Source organism: Elgaria multicarinata, chromosome 3 (assembly GCF_023053635.1).
Source record: "Elgaria multicarinata webbii isolate HBS135686 ecotype San Diego chromosome 3, rElgMul1.1.pri, whole genome shotgun sequence".
NCBI classification, from domain to species: Eukaryota; Metazoa; Chordata; class Lepidosauria; order Squamata; family Anguidae; genus Elgaria; species Elgaria multicarinata.
This window is the reverse complement of record NC_086173.1, coordinates 169,458,617-169,483,416: the sequence shown is the minus strand read 5'-3', so window position 1 is coordinate 169,483,416 and position 24,800 is coordinate 169,458,617. Positions and strand designations below refer to the sequence as shown.

At 43.4% G+C, this 24,800-nt stretch overlaps 5 protein-coding genes and 1 pseudogene across 4 annotated transcripts in view; 2 read left to right on the top strand and 4 right to left on the bottom strand.

Annotated features, from left to right (window-relative positions):
* Positions 1–23,121, top strand: part of LOC134396365 (zinc finger protein ZFP2-like) — a 100,918-nt pseudogene extending 77,797 nt beyond the window's left edge.
* LOC134396268 (uncharacterized) overlaps positions 1–24,800 on the bottom strand; it is an 853,762-nt gene that overhangs the window by 479,294 nt on the left and 349,668 nt on the right. The gene's annotated exons all lie outside the window — the stretch shown is intronic.
* Positions 1–24,800, bottom strand: part of LOC134396322 (zinc finger protein 420-like) — a 412,724-nt gene that overhangs the window by 62,290 nt on the left and 325,634 nt on the right.
* Positions 1–24,800, bottom strand: part of LOC134396318 (zinc finger protein 345-like) — a 334,491-nt gene that overhangs the window by 28,481 nt on the left and 281,210 nt on the right. The window lies entirely within an intron of this gene.
* The window catches only part of LOC134396306 (zinc finger protein 420-like), a 140,401-nt gene that overhangs the window by 89,665 nt on the left and 25,936 nt on the right, over positions 1–24,800 (top strand). The gene's annotated exons all lie outside the window — the stretch shown is intronic.
* LOC134396344 (zinc finger protein 850-like) lies at positions 2,044–4,236 on the bottom strand. Its single transcript, XM_063122811.1, has one exon. It carries the CDS (start codon positions 4,182–4,184, stop codon positions 2,067–2,069), a length of 2,118 nt encoding a protein of 705 aa, XP_062978881.1. The 5' UTR covers positions 4,185–4,236; the 3' UTR covers positions 2,044–2,066.

Below are 24,800 nucleotides of genomic sequence, written 5' to 3'. Positions count from 1 at the left end.
ACACTGACCTTCGCTTTCTCATACACAAGTATCCATGCCACCCAAATCTTATATCATGCCCCTCCAACTCTAATAGCCGCCTATTCTCCAACACTACTCTCAGATAGCACCTTTCAATATGAAGGCTTTTCCCATTCTTCCAGTATTTTACTATCTTATGTGAAGCGCCCAGAGAGCTATGCAGTGGTATACAAATGGAATAAATAAATTTAACAAGTCTAATCTCTTAAAACACTGATTTTCTAAATCGATTTACCTTAGGGCATGCCCACCACAAGTTTATTTATTTATTTATAACATTTGTATCCCACCCTACATCACTGTGATCTCAGGGCAGCATACAGATAAAATCCTACAACATAAAACAATAAATATACACAGCTAAAAACAAATTAAAATCTTAATCAAGTTAAAACCTATAATTTAAAAGCAGTAAATGGATGAAGAGCCTCGTGTGGCGCAGAGTGGTAAAACAGCAGTTTCTGCAGCTGAAACTCTCCGCACGGCCTGAGTTCGATCCCAGCGGAAGCTGGTTTCAGGCAGCCGGCTTGGGTTCACTCAGCCTTCCATCCTCCCGAGGTCGGTAAAATGAGTACCCAGTTAGCTGGGGGAAAGGTAATAACGGCCGGGGAAGGCAACGGCAAACCACCCCGCTATAAGGCCGGCCAAGAAAACGTCAGCGAAAGCTGGCATCCCTCCAAGAGTCAGCAATGACTCAGTGCTTGCATGACAGGTTCCTTTCCTTCCAAATGGATGAAGGTTCCCTGCCAACAATATAAAACAATAGACACAGCTAAAAACAAATTAAACCATTAATCAAGTTAAAACCTATAATTAAAAAGCAGTAAATGCATGAAGGTTCCCTGCCAACACTCTCTGTGAGTTACCATCTGTGGGTCAGTTTTACCATTACTTCCCAATTTTAAACTGAGATTGTTTTAAATGGAAACTTATTCTGCAAAGCACTCCAAATTTCTTTCTCTGTGTGGATTCCAAGGTCTGTTTCCCACACCGTCCAGAGTGGGTCACTTATGACTGTTTCAGATGCTACAATTCAATGAGGACCACAATCATGCATCCGAAACGACAAGACATTTATTGGGCCTGTTCACAAGACACCTAAAACCCTGCTGGTTAAGGCTTTTTAGTTAAGACTTCAGGTTTCAGATGTTGTGTGCAATGCAGTTTGCTAAGCCCTGGTCACTTTCTAATCCCAGTCAGACCTTCTACAGCAGGGCGTGAAGTGTTGGGAGTCACCGCACAGCTTGTGGTTAGGGCTCATCCCAGAGAATGACCGTCTCACCAACCACAGTCCCTGAAACTTCGTCTAAACACTTGCAGGAAAACGCACTCAGACTTTATCCCTTCCATGTGAACCCACTTGTTTACAAACATATCGTCTTCCATCAAGGGAATTCTACGTTGGAGTTGGTTGGTCTCAGAATATCATGCCAACATTGGGAATTCCCTAACCACCTTTCTCCTATTGCTTATCTAAGAGTAATTGATGTAATCAAGGAGCTTTAGTACCTAAAATAAATAAATTTATTTGTTTCTGCCAAAATTGTAGTGGGCTTTTAGTGATGGGTGAAATAGAAATAAATGTTTTGGAACCAACATCCTTTGAATGGCTCCTGAAGACTCCATTAGGCCTAACTGTTGAACCTTCCACTTCCCAGGGGCTTTTGAGTCGTGGCCCTTGCTTGCTGAAGAAAATGACAACCTGAGCATCGCTTTACACCCCCTGAGGCCTTGTAGGGCTTTTCCCTTGTGGGAATTGCAGGATGCGATTCCAGATATGTCCTGTAAGCAAAGCTCTTTGCGCTTTCTAGGGCTTCAGGCCTGTGTGGATATTTTGACGTGCTTTAAGATTCACACTGTGATTGAAACTCTTTCCACAAACTGAGCACTGATAGGGTTTCTCACCTGTGTGGATGCTGTGTTGGTTACTAAGGTTCATGGTGAAACTGAAACGCTTTCCAAATTCAAATCATTCACAGCGCTTGGATCGTTTGAGAGGGATATTGCAATCAGTGACTGAATTGCATTCCAGACTCTGAGCAGTTTTATGGCTTCTCCTTTGTGTGAATTCTTTGATGTCTCTTTAGGGCTGCGCTGAGAGCAAAGCTTTTTCCGCACTCTAGGCATTTATAGGGCTTCTCCCCTGTGTGAATTCTTTGATGTTGATTAAGGTTGCTGCTCTGACTGAATCTCTTTCTGCACTCCGGGCATTCATAGGGCTTCTCCCCTGTGTGAATTCTTTGATGTTCATTAAGGTTGCTGCTCTGACTGAATCTCTTTCCGCACTCCAGGCATTCATAGGGCTTCTCCCCTGTGTGATTTCTTTGATGTTGATTAAGTTTGCTGCTCTGACTGAATCTCTTTCCACACTCCGGGCATTCATAGGGCTTCTCCCCTAAATGATTTCTTTGATGTTGATTAAGGTTGCTGCTCTGACTGAATCTCTTTCCGCACTCCGGGCATTCATAGGGCTTCTCCCCTGTATGATTTCTTTGATGTTGATTAAGTTTGCTGCTCTGACTGAATCTCTTTCCGCACTCCAGGCATTCATAGGGCTTCTCGCCTGTGTGAATTCTTTGATGTTGATTAAGGTGGCTGCTCTTACTGAAGGTCTTTCCACACTCCAGGCATTCATAGGGCTTCTCCCCTGTATGATTTCTTTGATGTTGATTAAGGTTGCTGCTCTGACTGAATCTCTTTCCGCACTCCGGGCATTCATAGGGCTTCTCCCCTGTGTGAATTCTTTGATGTTGATTAAGTTTGCTGCTCTGACTGAATCTTTTTCCGCACTCCAGGCATTCATAGGGCTTCTCGCCTGTGTGAATTATTTGATGTTGATTAAGTTGGCTACTCTGACTGAAGGTCTTTCCACACTCCAGGCATTCATAGGGCTTCTCGCCTGTGTGAATTCTTTGATGTTCATTAAGGTGGCTGCTCCGACTGAATCTCTTTCCGCACTCCAGGCATTCATAGGGCTTCTCCCCTGTGTGATTTCTTTGATGTTGATTAAGTTTGCTGCTCTGACTGAATCTCTTTCCACACTCCGGGCATTCATAGGGCTTCTCCCCTAAATGATTTCTTTGATGTTGATTAAGGTTGCTGCTCTGACTGAATCTCTTTCCGCACTCCGGGCATTCATAGGGCTTCTCCCCTGTATGATTTCTTTGATGTTGATTAAGTTTGCTGCTCTGACTGAATCTCTTTCCGCACTCCAGGCATTCATAGGGCTTCTCGCCTGTGTGAATTCTTTGATGTTGATTAAGGTGGCTGCTCTTACTGAAGGTCTTTCCACACTCCAGGCATTCATAGGGCTTCTCCCCTGTATGATTTCTTTGATGTTGATTAAGGTTGCTGCTCTGACTGAATCTCTTTCCGCACTCCGGGCATTCATAGGGCTTCTCCCCTGTGTGAATTCTTTGATGTTGATTAAGTTTGCTGCTCTGACTGAATCTTTTTCCGCACTCCAGGCATTCATAGGGCTTCTCGCCTGTGTGAATTATTTGATGTTGATTAAGTTGGCTACTCTGACTGAAGGTCTTTCCACACTCCAGGCATTCATAGGGCTTCTCGCCTGTGTGAATTCTTTGATGTTCATTAAGGTGGCTGCTCCGACTGAATCTCTTTCCACACTCCAGGCATTCATAGGGCTTCTCGCCTGTGTGAATTCTTTGATGCCGATTAAGGTGGCTGCTCTTACTGAAGCTCTTTCCGCACTCCAGGCATCGATAGGGCTTCTCACCTGTGTGAATTCTTTGATGGTAATTAAGGGTGTTGCTCTGACTGAAGCTCTTCCCGCACTCCAGGCATTTGTAGGGCATCTCGCCCGTGTGAATTATTCGATGCAACTTAAGTTGACCACTCTTACTGAACCTCTTTCCACACTCCAGGCATCGATAGGGCTTCTCACCTGTGTGAACTCTTTGATGTTGATTAAGGTTGCTGCTCTGACTGAAGCTCTTCCCACACTCCAGGCATTCATAGGGCTTCTCCCCTTTGTGAGTGCTTTGATGTATATTAAGCTTGCTGCTCTGACTGAAACTCTTTCCGCACTCCAGGCATTCATAGGGCTTCTCCCCTGTATGAATTCTTTGATGTCGCTTAACTTTTGAGTTGCAACTGAATTGCTTCTCACCCTCCAAGAACTGAAATCTTTTTTCTTCCATGTGAAATCGTTCTTCTATCAATGAAATGTCACAGAATTCTAACCCTTCCAAAAAAAGAGATTTGATTCCCCACGTCTCTTGAATTTCCGTTCCATTCTCCTTGCTGTCCCTGCAATCACCTGCAAGAAATAATAAGAATAATTCTTCCTGAAATCAGGGAACAAACCAAACTGATAAAAAAAAAATTGGTTGGAGAGGAAAATCCTTCCAAATATAATAAATATTAATGATATTTAATCATTGAATAAATCCTGAAAACATCTTTATTCCAAGAAGCCTTTCTTTAACATGCAGCCTTGGATTTCTGTTTTTGCTTCTTTTAAATTTTGTTTTAACTGTTTTATTCTGTTTTTATTTTCATTTTACCTTGTACACCACTCCGAAATTTTTCAATGGGGAGCGGTATATAAATATTCTAAAATTGGAAGAATAGCTTTAGTAAAAATGAAGATATTACCAAAGGTAAATTTTGTATTTAGAATGTTACCAATAAGAATATCTGAAAAAGAGATAAAAAGTTGGCAAAATATTTTAAATAATTTTTGTAATGGGGATAAGAAAGGGAGATTAAATAAAAAAGGTGGTATTTAACACACAAAAAAGGAGGATTAGGACTCCCAAATATAAAATTATATTATGTAGCTAATAGACTAAGACATATAGGAGAAAGTATGTTAGGAGTAGGAGACTTAAGTTGGTTGGAGGACAGCAAAGGAACGGACAAAGATTGGAAATTGGAAAATATATTTTTTAGAGAATATAATAAAAAATAGGGGAAAGAAATAGAGAACCCCCTTCTAAAAAATCACTGGGAAATATGGCGTGTATATAAAAAGGATTTTCTTCCAAGTATTTCCCCAATAACACCAGTGATATTGTTAGGAAACTTCCCAGGGAACCTAAAAGATAAATTGGGGAAATTTTTAATAGAGAGGGATATAATGAAGCTAAAAAATTGGTTAAGGAGGATGAACACTCGAGAAGAATTAGAAGAGGCACTAAAGGAGAAGAATTTATCGTGGTTAAATTATTATCAATTAGAACAGCGGACGAAGAAATTGTTAAACGACAACGGAGAGTGTAGAGAAATGATGAAATTTGATGAATTGATTTTAAGGAGAGAAGTTGAGAAGGGAGAAAATAAAAGGATAAAAGGTTTGACAAGTGAAATATATAGAATATTGGTTGGGAAGGGGGAGTCAGAAAATATGGGCAAGATGGTCTGGGAAACTGATCTGAAGGTACAAATAGGGCAACAGAGTTGGGAGGGAATATGGAGACAAAGAGTGTTGAGAAACATGTCAGTGGGAATAAAAGAGAATTATTATAAGATTATATGGAGGTGGTATCTAACCCCGGTGAGATTAAATAAAATGAACAAGCTAAACTCAGCAAATTGCTGGTGAGGATGTAAAAAAAAAAGGAACGTATTTACATATGTGGTGGGAATGTGAATTTGTTCAAAAATTGTGGGAAATGGTGTTTAAAGAGATAAAAGATATTGTTGGAATGGAGATTGAAGAGACACCAATAGTGGCATTGCTATCATTATATGGAGAATTAAAGTGTAATAAAGAAACAAAAGAACTGATAACGAATTTGCTGACAGCAGCAAGGCTGATCATATCTAGGAACTGGAAGGTACAAGGAGATTATCACGTCTAAGATTGGTATAAAGAGATTTGGGATATTGCTATAAATGATAAATTGACATGTAATGTAAAAGTAAGAAGAGGGGTAACAAAAATGAATGATTTTGAGGGAATTTGGAATCAGTTCCTAGAATAGGCATTATCTAAGGGGAGTGGAAAACCACCTCCAGAAGAAACAATGAGATTTTGGAAACAGGAATAGATCCCGGGGTGGGGGAGGGTGCACTTTATGTTATGGGATGATGTCAAAATATTAAATTAGAAATGTTATAAGGTTATTCAAGTCTATGTATTATGATTTTAATTTGTAAAAAAAATTTTTTTGTTTTGTTTTGTTAAATAAAAAAAAATTCTAAATAAAATAATAAATAAATAAGTTAAAAGCAGAATAATTGCTTTAGATAGTTTTAAGGCCTTCGACTGCGTGAGCTGGCAAGCATTAAAGATCATAATGAAAGAAAGCGGGGGTAAATAAGAGTAAATGGTATTTAAGTCAAAAAAAGGGAGGATTGGGTCTCCCAAATATTAAACTATATTACGTAGCTAATAGGCTAAGACATATTGTGGAGGCAATTATAGGAATAGGAGAATTAGATTGGATGGATGATAAAACTACAAGTAATATAGAGAGCAATTTGGAAAATGTATTTTTTAGGGAAGGAAAAAAAATGGGTGGAAAGTATAGGTAACCCGCTCTTAAAGTTTCACTGGGAAATTTGGAGTAAATATAAAGGGGAGCTGCTCCCAAGCAGCTCCCCTTTGTCACCGGTAATAATGCTAAAAAATTTCCCGGAGGAATTAAAGAGTAGATTAAGTAAAGTTTTAATAGAAAAAAATAAAATGAAATTAAGGGAATGGTTAAGAGAAATGAATACAAGAGAGAATATGGAAGAGGTTTTAAAAGATAAAAAATTAACTTGGTTAAATTATTGGCAATTAGAACAGTGGACTAAAAAGTGGGTAAGAGAAAATGGAGATTGTAGAGAATTGACGAAGTTTGAGGATTTAATAGTTAAGAAAGAAAATGATAAGGGAAAAAGAATAGCGTCAAAAGGGTTAATGAGTGAAATATATAGAATATTGGTGGAGAAAGGGTTGATAGATAGTTCAGGTAAAATGGTCTGGGAGACAGATTTGAATGTACAAATAGGACAACAGAGCTGGGAGGGACTATGGAAGCAAAGAGCGTTGAGAAATATGTCAGTAAGAATAAAAGAGAATTACTTTAAAATTATATGGAGGTGGTACCTAACCCCAGTTAGATTAAACAAGATAAATAATCAGCATTCAGCAAATTGTTGGAGAGGATGTGGGGGAAAAGGAACGTACTTACATATGTGGTGGGAATGCAAATATGTACAAAAATTGTGGAAGATGGTGTTTTTGGAGATTGAAGAAATTGTAGGAATGAAGATAGAACGAACACCAAAAGTTGCATTACTGTCACTATTTGATGATTTAAAATGTAAAAAAGAAATTAAGGAATTGATAACGAATTTTCTGACGGCAGCAAGACTGATTGTAGCTAGGAACTGGAAGATTCAAGGGGAATATTCTATTGAAGAATGGTATAAAGAAGTATGGGATATAGCTATAAATGATAAATTGACTTGTAATATTAAATGGAGAAGAGGTATAGCTAAAACAAATGATTTTGAAGGAATTTGGAAACAGTTCCTAATATTTGCATTTTCTAAGGGAAGTGGGAAACCGCCGGCAGAAGAAAGTATGAGATTTTGGAATCAGGAATGAGATCCCGAGGTGGGGGGTGCACTTATATGTTAAGTTTCATTATGTTATTTAGATATGATATTATGTATTCAACATTTATGTAGTATGTTGTTTTTTAATTGTAATGCTGTATGTTTAAGTATTGTAGAAATAAAAATAATTTTTTTTAAAAAAAGATCATAATGGGAACAAAGGGATTTGGGGAAAGATTTAAAGGATTAATAAACCAGTTATATTCACGAAATGTAGCATCAGTGGTGGTAAATGATGGGTTGACAGAACAAATACTACTTGCCTGAAGAACAAGACAAGGTTGTCCACTCTCACCAGTCCTATTTGTATTAGTTATAGAGGCAAACGTAATTAGAAAGGATAGAAATATGGAGGGGATTGGGAATGAAGAGGAAATTAAGATTTAAGATAAGCATGTTTGCAGATGACACATTACTGACAATTAAGAACCCCTTGGAGAAAATGGATCGGATAAAATACCATCTGAGGGAATTTGGGGAAACGACTGGATTACAAATAAATTGGTCAAAGTCAGAAACGATGCTGCTTAATTACAGCAAAGTAGAAGAGTAGGAATGGGGGGAAAAGAAATAAAAATTAAATTAAAAGAAATAATTAAATATTTAGAAATTAAGATTACAAAAAAATGGGATTATATGGAAGAGAAAATTTTTAATAGTTTAAAGCAAGAAGTAAGAGGAAAGTTAGAGGAATATAAAAAGATAAAATTATCATGGTATGGGAGAATAGCGTTGATAAAGATGAGGATTTTACCCAAAATTAATTTTTTGTTTAGAATGTTACCAATTAAGATATCGGAAAAGGAAATAAAGAGTTGGCAAATTATAGTTAACAATTTTTATAATGGAGATAGAAAAGCAAGAATTAATACAAAATGCAGAGAACAGGGGGACTAGGGCTCCCAAACGTTAAATTATATTATGTAGCAAATCAGTTGAGATATGTAATAGAGGTTAGAATAGGAATAGGAGATTTATATTGGTTAGAGGAAAAAAGGGGAAAGGGTTAGATTGGAAGTTAGAAAATATATTCTTTAAGGACCATAATTCAAAGTGGAGGAGGGGAATTGAGAACCCTCTTTTAAAGAATGTGATAGAAATTTGGCGAATATATAAAAGGAAATTGGTTCCAGTCATTTCTCCAATAACACCCGTGGTGGTAACGAGGGAGTTTCCTGAAAATTTAAAAGAGGGATTGGTAAAGAAATTAAAAGAAGAGAAAGTACTTAAAATAAGAGATTGGATGGAGAAGATGAGGACTAAGAAGAAATAAAAGAAAAATTAAAAGGGGGAAATATATCATGGTTCAATTGTATCCAAATGGAACAACGGACCAAAAAATGGCTGAAGGACAATAGAGATTGCAGAAAGAATACTAAATTTGAGGATTTGATCTTACAAAAAGAGAAAGAAAAAGAAGAAAATAAATCAATAAAAGGATTAATGATGAAATATAAAAGATATTATTGGAAATGGAAACTCAAGAAGATTCTGTTAGGATGGTATGGGAAACAGATTTGAATGAGAAGATGGAGCAACAGGACTGGGGAGGATATGGAAACAAAGAGTGTTGGAAAATATGTCTGTAAGGATAAAGAAAACTATTATAAGATAATTTGGAGGTGGTATCTAACTCCAATAAAATTAAACTTAATAAATAAAGAGAACTCGATACTTTGTTGGAGAGGATGTCAGGAGAAAGGGACATATATACATATGTGGTGGAATTGTGAACATGTACAAAAGTTATGGAAAATGGTGTATAGAGAAATAAATGAAATAACTGGAATGGATTTAGAAGAAACACCAAGTGTAGCATTACTATCAATGTGTGGAAATCTTAAATGTAATCAGATGGAAAAAGAATTAAAAACTAACCTTTTAACAGCTGCAAGGTTAATATCCAGAAATTGGAAGGTTATGATATAGAAGATTGGTATAAAGAAATATGGGATATTGCTATAAATGATAAATTAACATATAATATTAGATTTAGAAGGGGAATAAAAAAACAATGATTTTGAAGAGATATGGAAATTGTTCCTAGAACATGTATTATTAAAAGGGAGAGGAAGAACACCTCCAGAAGATTCATTGCAATTTTGGAAACTAGAATAAGATCCCGAAGGTGGGGGGCACTCATTAATGTGAGTTAGTTAAGAAGTAGAATGTATAGCTAAGAAATAAGAGGAATGTTATCATAGAATAGCAGAGTTGGAAGGGACCTAAAAGGCCATCGAGTCCAACCCCTGCTCAATGCAGGAATCCACCCTAAAGCATCCCTGACAGATGGTTGTCCACATTGGCGTGCGCACAGGGGGTTCAGAGGGTTCCGCTGAACCCCCTAATGTGCTGCCGCCGCCATGTTTCCCCCCCCCCGTCACATCCCCTATGGCAGTTTCTTCTCAGAAAGTCCCGCTCCGTTGGGCTTGCTCCCAAGGAGGCGCGCCTGGCAGGGCAGCTTGGTGGTGGAGAGGAGTGGAAGTTAGGAAGTTGCGCTCTGGAAGGAGGAGGAGGAGGAGGAGGGCGGCGGCGTTTGGTTCCCGCAGGCCGGCGCCCTCCGCCTGCTGATCCCGGGAGGAAACCAGGGCACCCCCGCCCGCATTTGCATCCATAAACGCTTGGAAGCCGAGAGGGAAAGAAGCGGGAAGAGCGCGCGTGAGGCGAGGCAGGCACCCCCACGCCAGGCCCGGGGCATGCCCACTCTTCCCGGGCTGCCTGCGCCTTTAAGGAGCACAGTCGGGGGCGGAGCGGGGAGTGTCCCGGGCAGGCGCTGGAGGTTGTGCGGATGGCGGAGTGAGTGGGACTCCTCGGGACCGCGGCGGCAGCAGCGGCGAACCGGGCTTCGGGTGGGCCTGCGGGGAGGAAGCCAGAGCACGCGGCGAGGGCGCAGCCAGCATGGACTGGGGCACAGAGCTCTGGGTAAGCGAGGGGGCCGCGGGCCGGGCCGGGCTGGGCGCCGCTCTCCTGTCCGTGGGGCGCTGCTCTCCATTTCCTGATGCGCCCCCAGATTTCTCTGCTCCCTCCCGCTTGTTCGTGCTTTTCCTCCCTGCCCACATTCCCTCCCCATCCGACCACTCGCCTTCTTCCTTCCCCACCCAGGTCGATAATTTCGAGACTCGCTCTTGCTTTAAAGCTTGGTCTCTTCCCCGACCACAAATTTCTTCCCTTCCCAGATCCTAGTAGCCTCCTCTGCACCAAATTTCCCCCTTCCCTGCTGCTTTAGTCCCCCACCCCCCAAAATATATCTTTGGTGGTTGTTAACACTGCCTCTCCTCGCCCTGGGCTCTTTCCCATCCTTGTTCCATCCCACTTCTTGTTTGGCGACCCTCTTGCTCCTCTCCCTCTCCGGCCCCTTTTATGAGAAACTTTTTTCTCCCTGGTGGAGGGAATCGTACGTAGGGCCCTCACCCCCACCCCACCATGAGTAGTGAATATAAATCTTCCCAGATCACAAGGTGATCTACTTTGAGCTTGTACAGCACCATGTACATTGATGGTGCTATATAAATAAATAAATAAATAAATAAATAATAATAATAATTGTAGGAGGAATATCCCTATTAACACCGTTTGACTTTCTTTGGACCACCTGAAAGAAAGAGGAGGCACTTTCACATTTTTGAGCTTCACTATTTAAAGCTGTAGTTAAGGCTTCAATCTTAAATATAGCTTGTGTGAGTCTTGCAGCTCCATCCCATTCTATGCATATTTAATTTGGATTGCAGGTTTAAGGTGTGATCCTAAGCATTGAACTAAATGGGGATTATTTGAATAAACATGCTTAGACTTGCACTGTAAGTGTGAAATTCTGTTCAGAATTATGCGCACACTAGTCAGCTCCATTCAACTCATTGGGCTTTATTTCTAAGTTGAAAAACCACATTGTATGAGTGAGAGCAAAAAAAATTGCAATTATAATATCCAAGATGCAAGAATATAATGTTTGGATTTAAGTGTATGTGCCTATTTTTAAAGTTAGTCTTAATATCTCTGAATATCTCATGGAAGTAGATTCCTGGTGCGGTTTGTTTAATTTAATGGAGAAGAATTCTATGGATAGCTACTAGTCAGGGTGGCTATGCAGAGCCTCCATGTTCAAAGGCAATCCAAAGGCTGTCAAATACCAGTTCCTGGGGATCAGGCCACAGCGGAAGGAGGGTGGTGCCTCCATGTCCAGCTTGTGGGTTTCCCAGAGGCACCATTGGCTACGGTGGGAGGAAGATCACGGATATGACTAGCTGGGGTCTTTAGCAGGGCTCTTCTTACATTCTTAACAATCTCCTCGCCATTTCCTCTGTTTGCTGCTGGCGTAGCCATTTTCCTTCATAAATGTTGGGGGAATGTAGACAGGTGAATGGAGTTGTGCTTGTGAGTGCCCTGCATGTGCCCTCGCACCCTGGAGTCACTGAGGGCAGAAGATCATAGCCAGAATTCTGATCCGAATATTCAATCAATGTTTACCTTAAAAAAAACAACCCCTGGCTGAACCCCCTAATGAAATGTGCTGCGCACGCCTATGGTTGTCCAGCTGCCTCTTGAAGGCCTCTAGTATGGGAGAGCCCACAACCTCACCAGGCAACTGATTCCATTGTCGTACTGCTCTAACAGTCAGGAAGTCTTTCCTGATGTCCAGCCGGAATCTGGCTTCCTGTAACTTGAGCCCGTTATTCCGTGTCCTGCACTCTGGGAGGATCGAGAGAAGATCCTGGCCCTCCTCTGTGTGACAACCTTTTAAGTATTTGAAGAGTGCTCTCATGTCTCCCCTCAATCCTCTCTTCTCCAGGCTAAACATGCCCAGTTCTTTCAGTCTCTCTTCATAGGGCTTTGTTTCCAGACCCCTGATCATCCTGGTTGCCCTCCTCTGAACACGCTCCAGCTTGTCTGCGTCCTTCTTGAATTGTGGAGCCCAGAACTGGACACAATACTCTAGATGAGGCCTAACCAGGGCTGAATAGAGAGGAACCAGTACCTCACGTGATTTGGAAGCTATACTTCTATTAATGCAGCCCAAAATAGCATTATGTATGTATATGATTTATTATATGTTGTTGTTAAATAATTAAAATAAGTAAATAATAATAAAAAGAGACCTAGAGTGGCATTCAGCACTTTCATTTATATAGAATAACTCTTAGAAAGGACCTCAAACAAAAAATGAACATAAAAGACAAAATGCACAAAATCTGCCATTTTGTCCTAGCTGATTATTTAACTTGGAACTGGACAGGGGGAATTGGACCCTCATGTTTTTTATTCAATGTCTCAGTTGCTTTGGAAGCCCCTCCATCATGGTTTCCTCCTAGACCATCTCAAAGGGTTGTACTGTTGTTTTTAACAGACTGAGATTTATTTATTTATTTATTTATTTATTACATTTTTATACCGCCCAATAGCCGAAGCTCTCTGGGCGGTTCACAAAAATTAAAACCACAAAAAAACAATTTCAAAAGGAAATTTGTCCTGCTGTCTAGTGGTATCTCAAAATGGAAAGCAAACTGTCCAGAGCAAGATTCTGAATATGCCGAATTCTGCTCTCTGGTGCTTCCTCCACGGAGAACATTATGATAATATCTGTAATGTAACCCAGATGTAGTCATGGCAGCAAAGTATCATGGGAGGAAATAGAATGGACAAGAAATCCAAATATACGGTGGTAGGTAGAATCTGATATGCATCACTGAGACCGGTTGGGATAAGACTCATGACTGGAATACAGCCATTGAAAGGGAGGCCTTGTTCAAAGGGAAGAGGCCCAACAGGAAAGGAGGGTGAGTGTTGTTATAGGTAAGGAAGGTCTTCACCTGTAGGGAAATTCTGAGAAAGGAAGCCCTGTAGAAAGCAAGTGGGTAAAGATGGAGGGAGAAACCAGAATATTACAGTTGTGGCAGCACTGTCCAGACCACCCAGCCAGTCAGAAGACACGGATGATGCTTTTTGGAAAAGATGATCAAATGAAGGTGGAAGGATGCTGTTTGGAACAAGAAGCATCATTCTTCTACTGGACAATATTCACTGCTTTTAAACCTTGATGTGAATTCTTATTAATAAGGCAGTTGCAGATCAGATGCCAATAGCAGAGGTCTTGGCCACTCCTCAGAGATGGGAAGCCCCAACTGGGGGCACATCCTGCTGTTTCCAAAGTCAAAAGAAGCATCCTCATCTCAGAGAGGCTGTAAGAAGACCAACAGGTAAGGGTTGGAGAGGATGTGAGTGTTTTACCTACACTTTTGCTTGCATCACTTGGAGACCTTTCTCTGGACTAGAGTATCCCAGGAACAAGGCCCAGGCACCGTTGTCCTCAATGACATTTGTATTGTGCACTGACACAAAGAAAGAAGAGCTAAAATTCCACCTTCTAGGACCTGTCAAGAAGGCAAAGAGGGAGCCTTACGCAGAGGGGTCCTATTCCTTACCCAGAGAGGCCAGGATCCCACGATTCTCCTCCATGACTTCCGTGTGCAGAGTCCTCTGGACTGGATCCAGCAGAGCCCACTCCTCCTCCGAGAAATGCACGGCCACCTCGTCAAAGGTCACCGGACCCTGAAAGCAGAACAAGAAATGATGCTCTCTTTAAGCATTATGTAGCAATCCACGAAAGCAAGATGGTGAGGTCCTCCTTCTGAATGCCGGAGCTGCATGAGGGACGTATGTGAGCAGTACAACAATGGAATCAGTTACCTAGGGAGGTTGTGGGCTCTCCCACACTAGAGGCATTCAAGAGGAAGCTGGACAACCATCTGTCAGGGATGCTTAAGGGTGGATTCCTGCATTGAGCAGGGGGTTGGACTCGATGGCCTTGTAGGCCGCTTCCAACTCTGTGATTCTATAATTCAAGGCCTTCCCAGCAGCCATCTTAGAGCGGAGCAAAGGCTAAAGGGGCAGGTTCTTCCAGGAAACAGAGGCCCACAGGACTCCCCTACCTGCCCAGGCTGCACAGAAACCGCTTCCACTGTACCACAAAGCGAAGGAGGCCTAGACGGATCCCCCAGGATCTGTTCACTCTCTCTGTGGATCTTTCCTTTCCCTGTGAGGAAGGCAAAGAAGGAAAGTTGTCGTTCTTAAACATTTCCGTTGTTTTACAGGAATCAATCTTTGTCCACATTACTAAACAATATTTCCTGTTTGACTGTCTAGAGAAAAAGAGTCTTCCCCCACCCCGCAAAATCAGGCTCGAGGAGAACATTAAAGCAGCTCATGCACCTCAGACGTAATTGCGGGATGGAGACCATGGGGAAATATGTTAATCCTCACCCAGTGAGGAGGGTCCTCCGTCACCCTCTTCCAAGATCCCGCTGTCCAGCGGAGCCTCCTCTGCCTCAGGGAAATCTGTGGGCACCTTGGCCAACTTCCCCTGGAACAAGAAGGAGGATCCCAGAGAGGGAAGGAGAGAAATGGGTCATGTCAAGGCCAAGGGCAGCATTTCCCAATCAGTTTGCATTCTAAAGATGATCTATAGTCCAAGCCACAGAACGTATTAATTCATTTCTTTGTCTAGGGATGTGTTCTCTGGGGCTAAGAGTTCAGCCCTGTCTTATGCTTGAACAACCTCTGAAAACTAACCAGGAGGAAAGACAGAACCTCCCAGGCATTCCCTGATATCTAGCACCTTCCGCTGAGAACACAGCAGGAGGACTCTGCCACCGGTTGAAGAAGGATCCCCTCCTTCCCAGAACTTCACAAACCCATTCACAGGATCTAGCCATCCAGACCAGTAGCCATTCATAGCCTTTTTGTCCAGGAATTTGTCTAGCCCCCATTTTGAACCGTCCCAATTGGTGGCCTTCACTACATACTCGGGTAGGGAATTGCGTATTTTAACTATGCATTGTTAGTTTAACTTCCCTCCAAAGAGGGCCTCCTCTACAAATTAGGAACAACCGTTCCTGGGGCGTGGGGGCATGAGTCATTGAAAATTGGGGCAACCCTTCCTTAGAGGAATGCAAAAAAAAAAGCATTAAGAACACAGTCCTAGTTAGTTACCAGGATGAAATGCTCTTCTCATGGGCTGAGCCGATGGTGCCTTTAAGAGAACATCTTTTGCTTCATCCCAGTGAGAGGGAAAGGGGTTTCTTTGTGTCTGAAAAGGGAGTAGCAAGTGAAAAGCCAAGGCTGCGCTGGGCGAGAAGTGCCTGGCATCTGATAACACCTCCCTGGGCTGGTACCAGGGAGAGTAACAAGTTGTAGCTGTGCAACGTTTGGGAGTAATCCCCCATCCCTTCGGGAGAGGTGTGGGTTGCTATGGGGTTTCTATTGGTCAGGGTGGGTCTGGTGACAAGGGGGTCCAAGAGAGGGATAAAAGGCTTAGGCACCTAAGGGTCTGGTCTCTTTTCCTGTGGGTGTTAGGAGTCCAGCATGTGTGTGGTGAGTCAGAGCATCCAGGCCAGACTGGCTGGATGGCGGAGGCCCCACGCAGCTGCTGAGGGAAGGAGTCCTAATTCAAGTGACGTAAAGTCAAGTCGGAGTGAGCAACAAAGGGGTTGAGTCGCAGAATTAAATGTTTGTTTTGTTTTAGTTTAGGTACAATTGGGCAATGAACCTTGCCGGAATTACAGCTGGTGGGTAGTAAAAGTGAGGAGTGAGTGTGAATTCTATTAGGCTTGAGCGTGTAAAGGGGGAGGATAACACGGACAAAGGAAGTGTGTCATTCCTTTGTCCGTGTTTTCCCCCCAAACCTCCTACTTTACCATAATGTGTGGACCCTTATGGGAGTGTGTAGTGTAAAGAATAGAAGTGTTTGGTCCCTATTTCTGGAGTGTGGCATGCTTCCTTGAGGACCTCAACTACAAAGGGTTAACAAGCAGCAGTGAAGGGGCGGGAATCTGGGCTGGCTGAGTCAGGCCCCCCTTCTCTCCCTGAGTCAAATGAAGCGATTCCACTACAGCTCTGACCTGTTCTTTGTCCTCTGCCTGACTCAGGAGGAAGCCTTCTGCCAGGGCCACCGCCTGGGAACTGGTCTCTGCTCCACATTCTCTGACCCAGCTCTCCATTTCCGGCGGCAGGACAGCCAGGAACTGCTCCAGGACCACCAAGTCCAGCATCTGAGCTTTCGTGTTCCTTTCTGGCTTCAGCCACTGATGGCAAAGGTGGTGGAGTCGGCTGCAAAACTCTCGGGGCCCATCAGCGTCCAGGTAGCAGAAATCCCTGAAGTGCTGGAGCTCCACGTCTGAGCTGGTGTTACTCCCAGGCTGGTTCTCCTGCACTTTTCTTTCCCAGGGCTCTGCACTGCTCCCTCCCTGGATGTTGCAGGAGACATTTTCTGCTTCAGGGCCAGCAAAGTTCTGCTCTTCCATCTTCACTCTCTTCTCCATCTCTGCTCCCAGCAGCACTCAAAAGGTCTCTTTGCTTTGCTTCTAGTTTCTCTCCTGAGGCAAGGACTGTGCTGTAGGAATCAAAATAAAGAGCTTAATTAACTTAAAACACAGTACCTGTCTCAAATGGATCTCTACAACCCCAATCCCTCAGAAATCAGACTCCTGATTGAAATTCAGATTCTGACTCTGCCCTAATGGAAGATAACCAGAGCGGACGCAAGTTTCTTAAAAGTTTAATATGATTGGAAGTTTATTTTGACAGATAAGCAAAAGAGCTACCCAATCCCCTTAAAGTAAAGGCAATAAAGTTAGAGAAAGGGGTGATCCCACTTTATTGGAAGTTTATTTTGATACATGAGCAAGAAAACAGTGAATAAACAGGTCTGCTTCTGAACCAGGATTTCTCTCCCCATCCGTTCCATGGCTTCCTTCTAAGCCCTCTCTGTTCTCAGCACTTGAACCCAAATTGGGATCGAAGCTAACAGTGATTTCCACCCATTCTGAGGATGTAAACAGCCAGTTCACTTTATAAGTAAAAGCGCACCTGGTTGATTTCAAAGGCATTGAGACTGAAGGAGACAATGGGGACCCTGGTGCTCCTTAGCTAGATTTAAAACAGGGAGAGGAAACAAAATGTGCACATGGCACCAGAACAGCCTTTGGCCCACAGGTGGGATGTTCCTCCCCCCACCCAGGACCTTTCCGCTTCTGTCCCTGCCAGACACCCCCCTTCTCCCCCCACTTTCTCTAGCCAGGTTTTGTCTTTGAGTTTCCTGCAAGTGTTAATTCAGTCGAGATCTTCTCACATCCTGCAAACATCAGAGAATGTCTCGAGAAAAGGGAGACATCCGCCCCCCCCCCAGCCCTCCCTTCCAGGATCCCCTAATGATGGGGAGGGAAGGAGGTGCAAGGGGGGGGTCTCCTAGTGGGGGGCCCAAGTGGGTCAGTCATCTTGGGGGCAGGAGGACTCTGGCTCCCTCTTCCCACCCTCCAACTCCCTGCCCCAAACCTCCCTCCCTCCCCTGTTCTGCTCCTGTCCTGGGTGGGTCTCCTTCCACCCCCTTTTCCTTCCCCTCCACCCCCTGGGACCCCCTTGCATCTTGCACCCACCTGCTCCTCTGCAGAGGAAGAGAGGCTGAGGCTGCAAACACCCTGCAAACCTCCCAGGCTGCTTTCCCAAGGGTGGGAGGGAAGGCGGAAGTGAGTGCATTCAAACAGCCTTGGCTGTTTACTGGCCTCTCTAGGACCCAGCACACTCGCTCTCTTTAACTCTTAGATGGTGGCAACACCAAAGAGCTGCAGAGGATTCTTCCAAATGCTAGGCGGGGGAGCCTGGCGGGGTATTATGGGATGTCAGCAGCATTGCACGCCCACAGTCCTCTGCCTCTGGGGCAGCCCCTCTTTCACCACCCCGCCCCAGACATCCTGTGGCATGAACCCCTTCGCCCCCATATATTCTCCTTCCTTCCTCCCTCTTTGCCACTTCTGTCAATACAATCCATCACTTCACTTCTGTCCCGGTTTTGTTTAATGTAGGGTGACCCTATGGAAAGGAGGACAGGGCTCCTGCAGCTTTAACTGTTGTGACGAAGAGGGAATTTCAGCAGGTGTCGATTTGTATGCATGAAGCACCTGGTGAAATCCCTTCTTTATCACACCAGTTAAAGCTGCAGAAGCTATACGAGAGGGACCAGATTTAAAAGAGAGCAGGGCTCCTGCAGCTTTAACAGTTGCATAGGGAATTTCAGCAGGTGTCATTTGTATGCATGCAGCACCTGGTGAAATTCCTTCTTCCTCACAACAATTAAAGCTGCAGGAGCTATACTAGAGTGACCAGATTTAAAAGAGGGCAGGGCTCCTGCAGCTTTAACTGTTGTGATGAAGAGGGAATTTCACCAGGTGCTGCATGCATACAAATGACACCTGCTGAAATTCCCTTTTCTATGCAACTGTTAAAGATACAGGAGCCCTGTCCTCCTTTTCACAGGGTCACCCTACTTGTCCTCTCTCTTTTTAGAGCATCTAGTCATGTTTTGAGTTCTGAAGGACACCAGGTTGGGGAACGCTGTTCTGCAGCAAGGGCAGGCAGAAGGACGGAGGTTAACAGTTAAAGCTGCAGGAGCCCTGTCCTCATAGAATCATAGAATAGCAGAGTTGGAAGGGGCCTACAACGCCATCGAGTCCAACCCCCTGCTTAATGCAGGAATCCTCCTTTCCATAGGGTCACTCTACATTAAACGAAAATGGGACGGAAGTGAAGTGATGGATTATATTGAGAGAAGTGGCAAAGAGGGAGGAAGGAAGGAGAATATATGGGGGCGAAGGGGTTCATGCCACAGCATGGGGGGGTGGGGAAAGAGGGGCAGCCCCAGAGGTGGAAGACTGGGCGTGCAATGCTGCCGACATCCCATAATATCCCGCCAGGTTCCCCCAGTCACATTTGGAAGAATCCTCTGCAGCTCTTTGGCGTTGCCTCCATCTAAAGGTTAAAAAGAGCGAGTGAGCTGAGTCCTAGAGAGGCCCATGAAGAGCCAAGGCTGTTTGAATGCACTCACTTCCGCCTCCCCCCCTCCTTGGGAAAGCAGCCTGGGAGATTTGCTGGGTCAGAGAGGGTGGAGCAAAGACCAGTTCCCAGGCGGTGGCCCTGGCAGAAGGCTTCCTCCTGAGTCAGGCAGAGGACCAAGAGCAGGTGAGAGCATTTCATCCTGAGAACTGTGTTCCTAATACTTATCTCAGCTTGTTTTTGCAAGTCTTCTAAGGAAGGGATGCCCCAATTTCCAATGCCCCCCCCCCCACGCCCCAAGAACGGTTGTTCCTAATTAGTAGAGCAGGCCTTCTTCGGAGGGAAGTTGAACTAACAATGCATAGTTAAAATATGCAATTCCCTACCCGAGTATGTAGTGATGGCCACCAATTTGGACAGTTCAAAACGGGGGCTAGACAAATTCATGAGGCAGAGACGGCTCCGCTAGACAGAGGGACCTTGGAAGAGGGTGACTTAGGACCCTCTTCACTGGGTAAGGATTCACATATTTCCCCATGGCCTCCCTCCCGCAATTACGCCTGAGTTGCATGAGCTGCTTGAATGTTCTCCTCAAGCCTGATTTTGCAGGATGGGGGAAGACTCTTTTTCTCTAGATAGTCAAAGAGGAAATATTGTATAGTAATGTGGTCAAACATTGATTCCAGTAAAACAATGGAAATGTTTAAGAACGACAACTTACCTTCTTTGCCTTCCTCACAGGGAGAGGAAAGATCCACAGAGAGAACAGATCCTGGGGGATCCGTCTAGGCCTCCTTCACTTTGTGGTAGAGTGGAAGCTTTGTGGTGGAGTGGAAGGGGAGTCCTGGGGGCCTCTGTCCCCTGCGCATCTCTTTGGTCCTGGAAGAACCTGCCACTTTAGCCTTTGCTCTGCTCCAAGATGGCTGCTAGGAAAGTCTTGAATGTCACTCATGAAGCTCTGGCATACCGAAGGAGGACCTCACCATCCTTGTCTTCATGGATTGCTACATAACGCGTAAATAGAACATCTTTTCATCTTCTTTCAGGGTTCAGTGACCTTTGAGGAGGTGTCTGTGCATTTCTCGGAGAAGGAGTGGGCTCTGCTGGATCGAGGCCAAAGGACTCTGCACAAGGAAGTCATGGAGGAGAATCGTGGGATCCTGGGCTCCCTGGGTAAGGAATGGGATTCCTCTGGGTAACGCTCCCTCTTTGCTTTCTTGACAGATCCTGGAACTTGGAATTTCAGCTCTTCTTTCTTTGTGTCAGTGCATAATACAAATGTCATTGAGGACAACAGTGCCTGGGCCTTGATCTTGGGATACTCTAGTCCAGAGAAAGGTCTCCAGGTGATGCAAGCAAAAGTGTAGGTGAAACACTCACATCCTCTCCAACCCTTACCTGTTGGTCTTCTTATAGCCTCTCTGAGATGAGGATGCTTTTTTGACTTTGAAAAGAGCAGGATGTCCCTCCAGTTGGGGCTTCCCATCTCTGAGGAGTGGCCAAGACCTCTGCTATTGGCATCTGATCTGCAACTGCCTTATTAATAAGAATTCACATCAAGGTTTAAAAGCAGTTAATATTGTCCAGTAGCAGACTGATTCCTCTTGTTCCAAACAGCATCCTTCCACCTTCATTTGATAATCTTTTCCAAAAAGCATCATCCGTGTCTTCTGACTGGCTGGGTGTTCTGGACAATACTGCCACACACTTAACAGTCTAGTTTCTCCCTCCATCTTAACCCACTTGCTTTCGACAGGGCTTCCTTTCTCAGAATTTTCCTACTAGTGTAGCTATGCCGAAAGGTTTCCAAAGCAACTGAGACATTGGAAAGAACCATGAGGGTTGAATTCCCCCTGTCCAGTTCCCAGTTAAATAATCAGCTAGAACAAAATGGCAGATTTTGAGTATTTTGTATTTCATGTTCATTGTTTGAGGTACTTTGTAAGAGTTAATCTATATAAGTGAAAGTGCTATATGCCACTCTAGTTCTGTTCTATTGATCACTGGGGAATAGTTAATATATTTGGAAGGCTGTTTTCTCCAACCAATTTTTTTTAATTGATTTGATTTATTTAGAAATACGTGATATTCCATTGGTAGAAGAACAATTTCACACGGAAGAAAAAAGATTTCAGTGTTTGGAGTGTAAGAAGCAATTCAGTTGCAACGCAGAAGTTAAGCGACATCAAAGAGTTCATACAGGGGAGAAGCCCTATGAATGCTTTGTGTGCAAGAAGAGGTTCAGTCAAAGCACCCACCTTAATATACATCAAAGAATTCACACAGGGGAGAAGCCCTATGAATGTTTGGAGTGCGGAAAGAGCTTCAGTCAGAACAGCAACCTTAATAAACATCAAAGAAATCATAAAGGGGAGAAGCCCTATGAATGCCTGGAGTGTGGAAAGAGGTTCAGTCAGAGCAGCTATCTTAATCAACATCAAAGTACTCACACAGGGAATAAGCCCTATGAATGCCTAGAGTGTGGAAAGAGATTCAGTCACAGGAGCAACCTTAATAAACATCAAAGAAGTCACACAGGGGAGAAGCCCTATGAATGCATGGAGTGCAGAAAGAGCTTCAGTCAGAGCACCCACCTTAATATACATCAAAGAAGTCACACAGGGGAGAAGCCCTATGAATGCTTGGAGTGCGGAAAGAGCTTCAGTCACAGCAGCAACCTTAATCAACATCAAAGAAATCATAAAGGGGACAAGCCCTATGAATGCCTAGAGTGCGGAAAAAGCTTCAGTCAGAGCAGCAACCTTAATAAACATAAAAGAAATCATACAGGGGAGAAGCACTATGAATGCCTGGAGTGTGGAAAGAGCTTCAGTCAGAGCAACTACCTTAATCAACATCAAAGCACTCACACAGGCGAGAAGGACTATGAATGCCTGGAGTGTGGAAAGAGCTTCAGTCACAGCAGCTACCTTAATAAACATCAAAGATGTCACACAGGGGAGAAGCCCTATGAATGCCTGGAGTGTGGAAAGAGCTTTGCTCACAGCACACACCTTAAGCGACATCAAAGCATTCATACAGGAGAGAGGCCCTATGAATGCCTGGAGTGCGGAAAGAGTTTTGCTCGCAGCACACACCTTAAGCGACATCAAAGCACTCACACTGGCGAGAAGCCCTAAGAATGCCTGAAGTGCAGAAAGAGCTTTTCTCGAAGCAGACACCTAAAGAGCCATCAAAGAATTCACACAAAGGAGAAGCCAGAATCTCCTCAGAATCTGGAATGAAATTCAGTCACAGATTGCAGTATCCCTCTCGTCTAACGATCCAAGCGCTATGAATGCTTTGAATTTGTAAAGCGTTTCAGTTACATCTGTGAACCTTAGTAACCATCACAGGATCCACACAGTCCTAAAGCTATAGAAAGCGGAAAGAGCTTTGCTTGCAGGACACGTCTGAAATCGCATCCTGCAATTCCCACAGGAGAGAAGCCCTACAAGGGCTCGGGGGTGGGGGTGGGGGTGGGGGTGGAAAGCGATGCTCAGGTTGACATTTTCATCAGCAAGCAAGGGGCATGACACAAAAGCCCCTGGGAAGTGGAAGGAGCAGCAGTTAAGCCTTTAGGATTGTTTAGTAGCCATTCAAATGATGTTTGTGCCAAAAGCATTTATTTCTATTTCAAACATCACTAAACACCCACTACAATATTGGCAGAAACCAATAAATTTATTTCTTTTATGTACTAAAGCTCCTTGATTACATCAATTACTCTTAGATAAGCAATATGAGAAGCGTAGTGGTGTAATTCCCGATTTTGGCATGATATTCTGAGACCAACCAACTCCAACATAGAATTCCCTTGATGGAAGACGATATGTTTCTAAACAAGTTGGTTCACATGAAAGGGATAAAGTCTGAGTGAGTTTCACTGCACGTGTTTAGACGACATTTCAGAGACTGTGGTTAGGGGGAAGGTCGTTCTCTGGGATTAGCACTAACCACAAGCTGTGCGGTGACTCCCAACACTTTACTCCCTGCTGTAGAAGGTCTGACTGGGATTAGAAAGTGACCAGGGTTTAGCAAACTGCATTGCACACATCTGAAACCTGAAGTCTTAACTAAAAAGCCTTAACCAGCAGGGTTTTTGGTGTCTTGTGAACAGACCCAATAAATGTCTTGCCGTTTCGGATGCATAATTGTGGTCCTCATTGAATTGTAGCATCTGAAACAGGCATAAGTGACCCACTCTGGACGGTGTGGAAAACAGACCCTGGAATCCACACAGAGAAAGAAATTTGGAGTGCTTTGCAGGATAAGTATCCGCTTAAAACAATCTCAGTTTAAAATAGGGAAGTAATGGTAAAACTGACCCACAGATGGTAACTCACACCAAGAAAATGATCAGTGGTGAGTCCTGGGGTATCCCCGGAGTGTTAGGAGGGAACCTTCATGCATTTACTGCTTTTTATAGGTTTTAACTTGATTAATGGTTTGATTTGTTTTTAGCTGTGTATATTTATTATTTTAAATTGTAGAATTTTATCTGTATGCCACCCTGAGATTGTAGTGATATAGGGTAGGATACAAATGTTTTAAATAAATAAATTTGTGGTGGGCATGCCCTAAGGTAAATCGATTTAGGAAATCCGTGTTTTAAGAGATTAGCCTTGTTAAATTTATAAATTATTAATTCCTTGCATTTGTATCCCGCCCCATAGCTGAAGCTCTCTGGGCGGTTCACATAACACTGTTACCTTCAGGTGCTAGGTCAAGACTGTACATTGATGGTGCTATATAAATAAATAAATAAATAATAATAATAATAATAATAATAAGACTTTTCTCTTCTCCCAGGCATTTAACAACATACAACAACGCTAAGTTTGTTTTTAATGGACCCCAGACCTGTTGTTTTCAAATGGATACTGTTGTTTTTATGTTTTTGATGGTTTAAAATTTTGTATACTTTTTAAATGTTTACTGATTTTAACTTTTGTGAACAGCCCAGAGAGCTTCGGCTATGGGGAGGAGGGGTATATAAATGTAATAAAATAAATAAGAATGGGGAAAGCCTTCATCTTGAAAGGTGCCATCTGAGAGCATAGCAGAGTGCACTCCTTAATTGACCCAAAATTTAAGGATAGCTCAAGGACAATCAAAGACAAGTTTGAAGGTGTAGGAAGGAAACCTACTGAATTTGTAAATAATGGGCCTTAAGCCATGGTTAGGCCGTTAACCCTTTGGCAGCAAATGGTTAGTCTGTGTGTTTAAATCATGTTTATTCAGCCAACATGATTAGGAATGGGTCACACGACCTGCTAAGTCAGGATTCACACAATACGCTATGCCGTAATTTTTAGCTCAAAGTGCTTAACCGCAGTGGCTCAGCATGTCATGTAAACAGGGTCAACGTAGATAATGGGCGC

Coding starts and splice junctions, on each gene's coding strand:
- LOC134396344 (XM_063122811.1), bottom strand. CDS start 4,184: ATGGAAGAAAAAAGATTTCAGTTCTTGGAGGGTGAGAAGCAATTCAGT.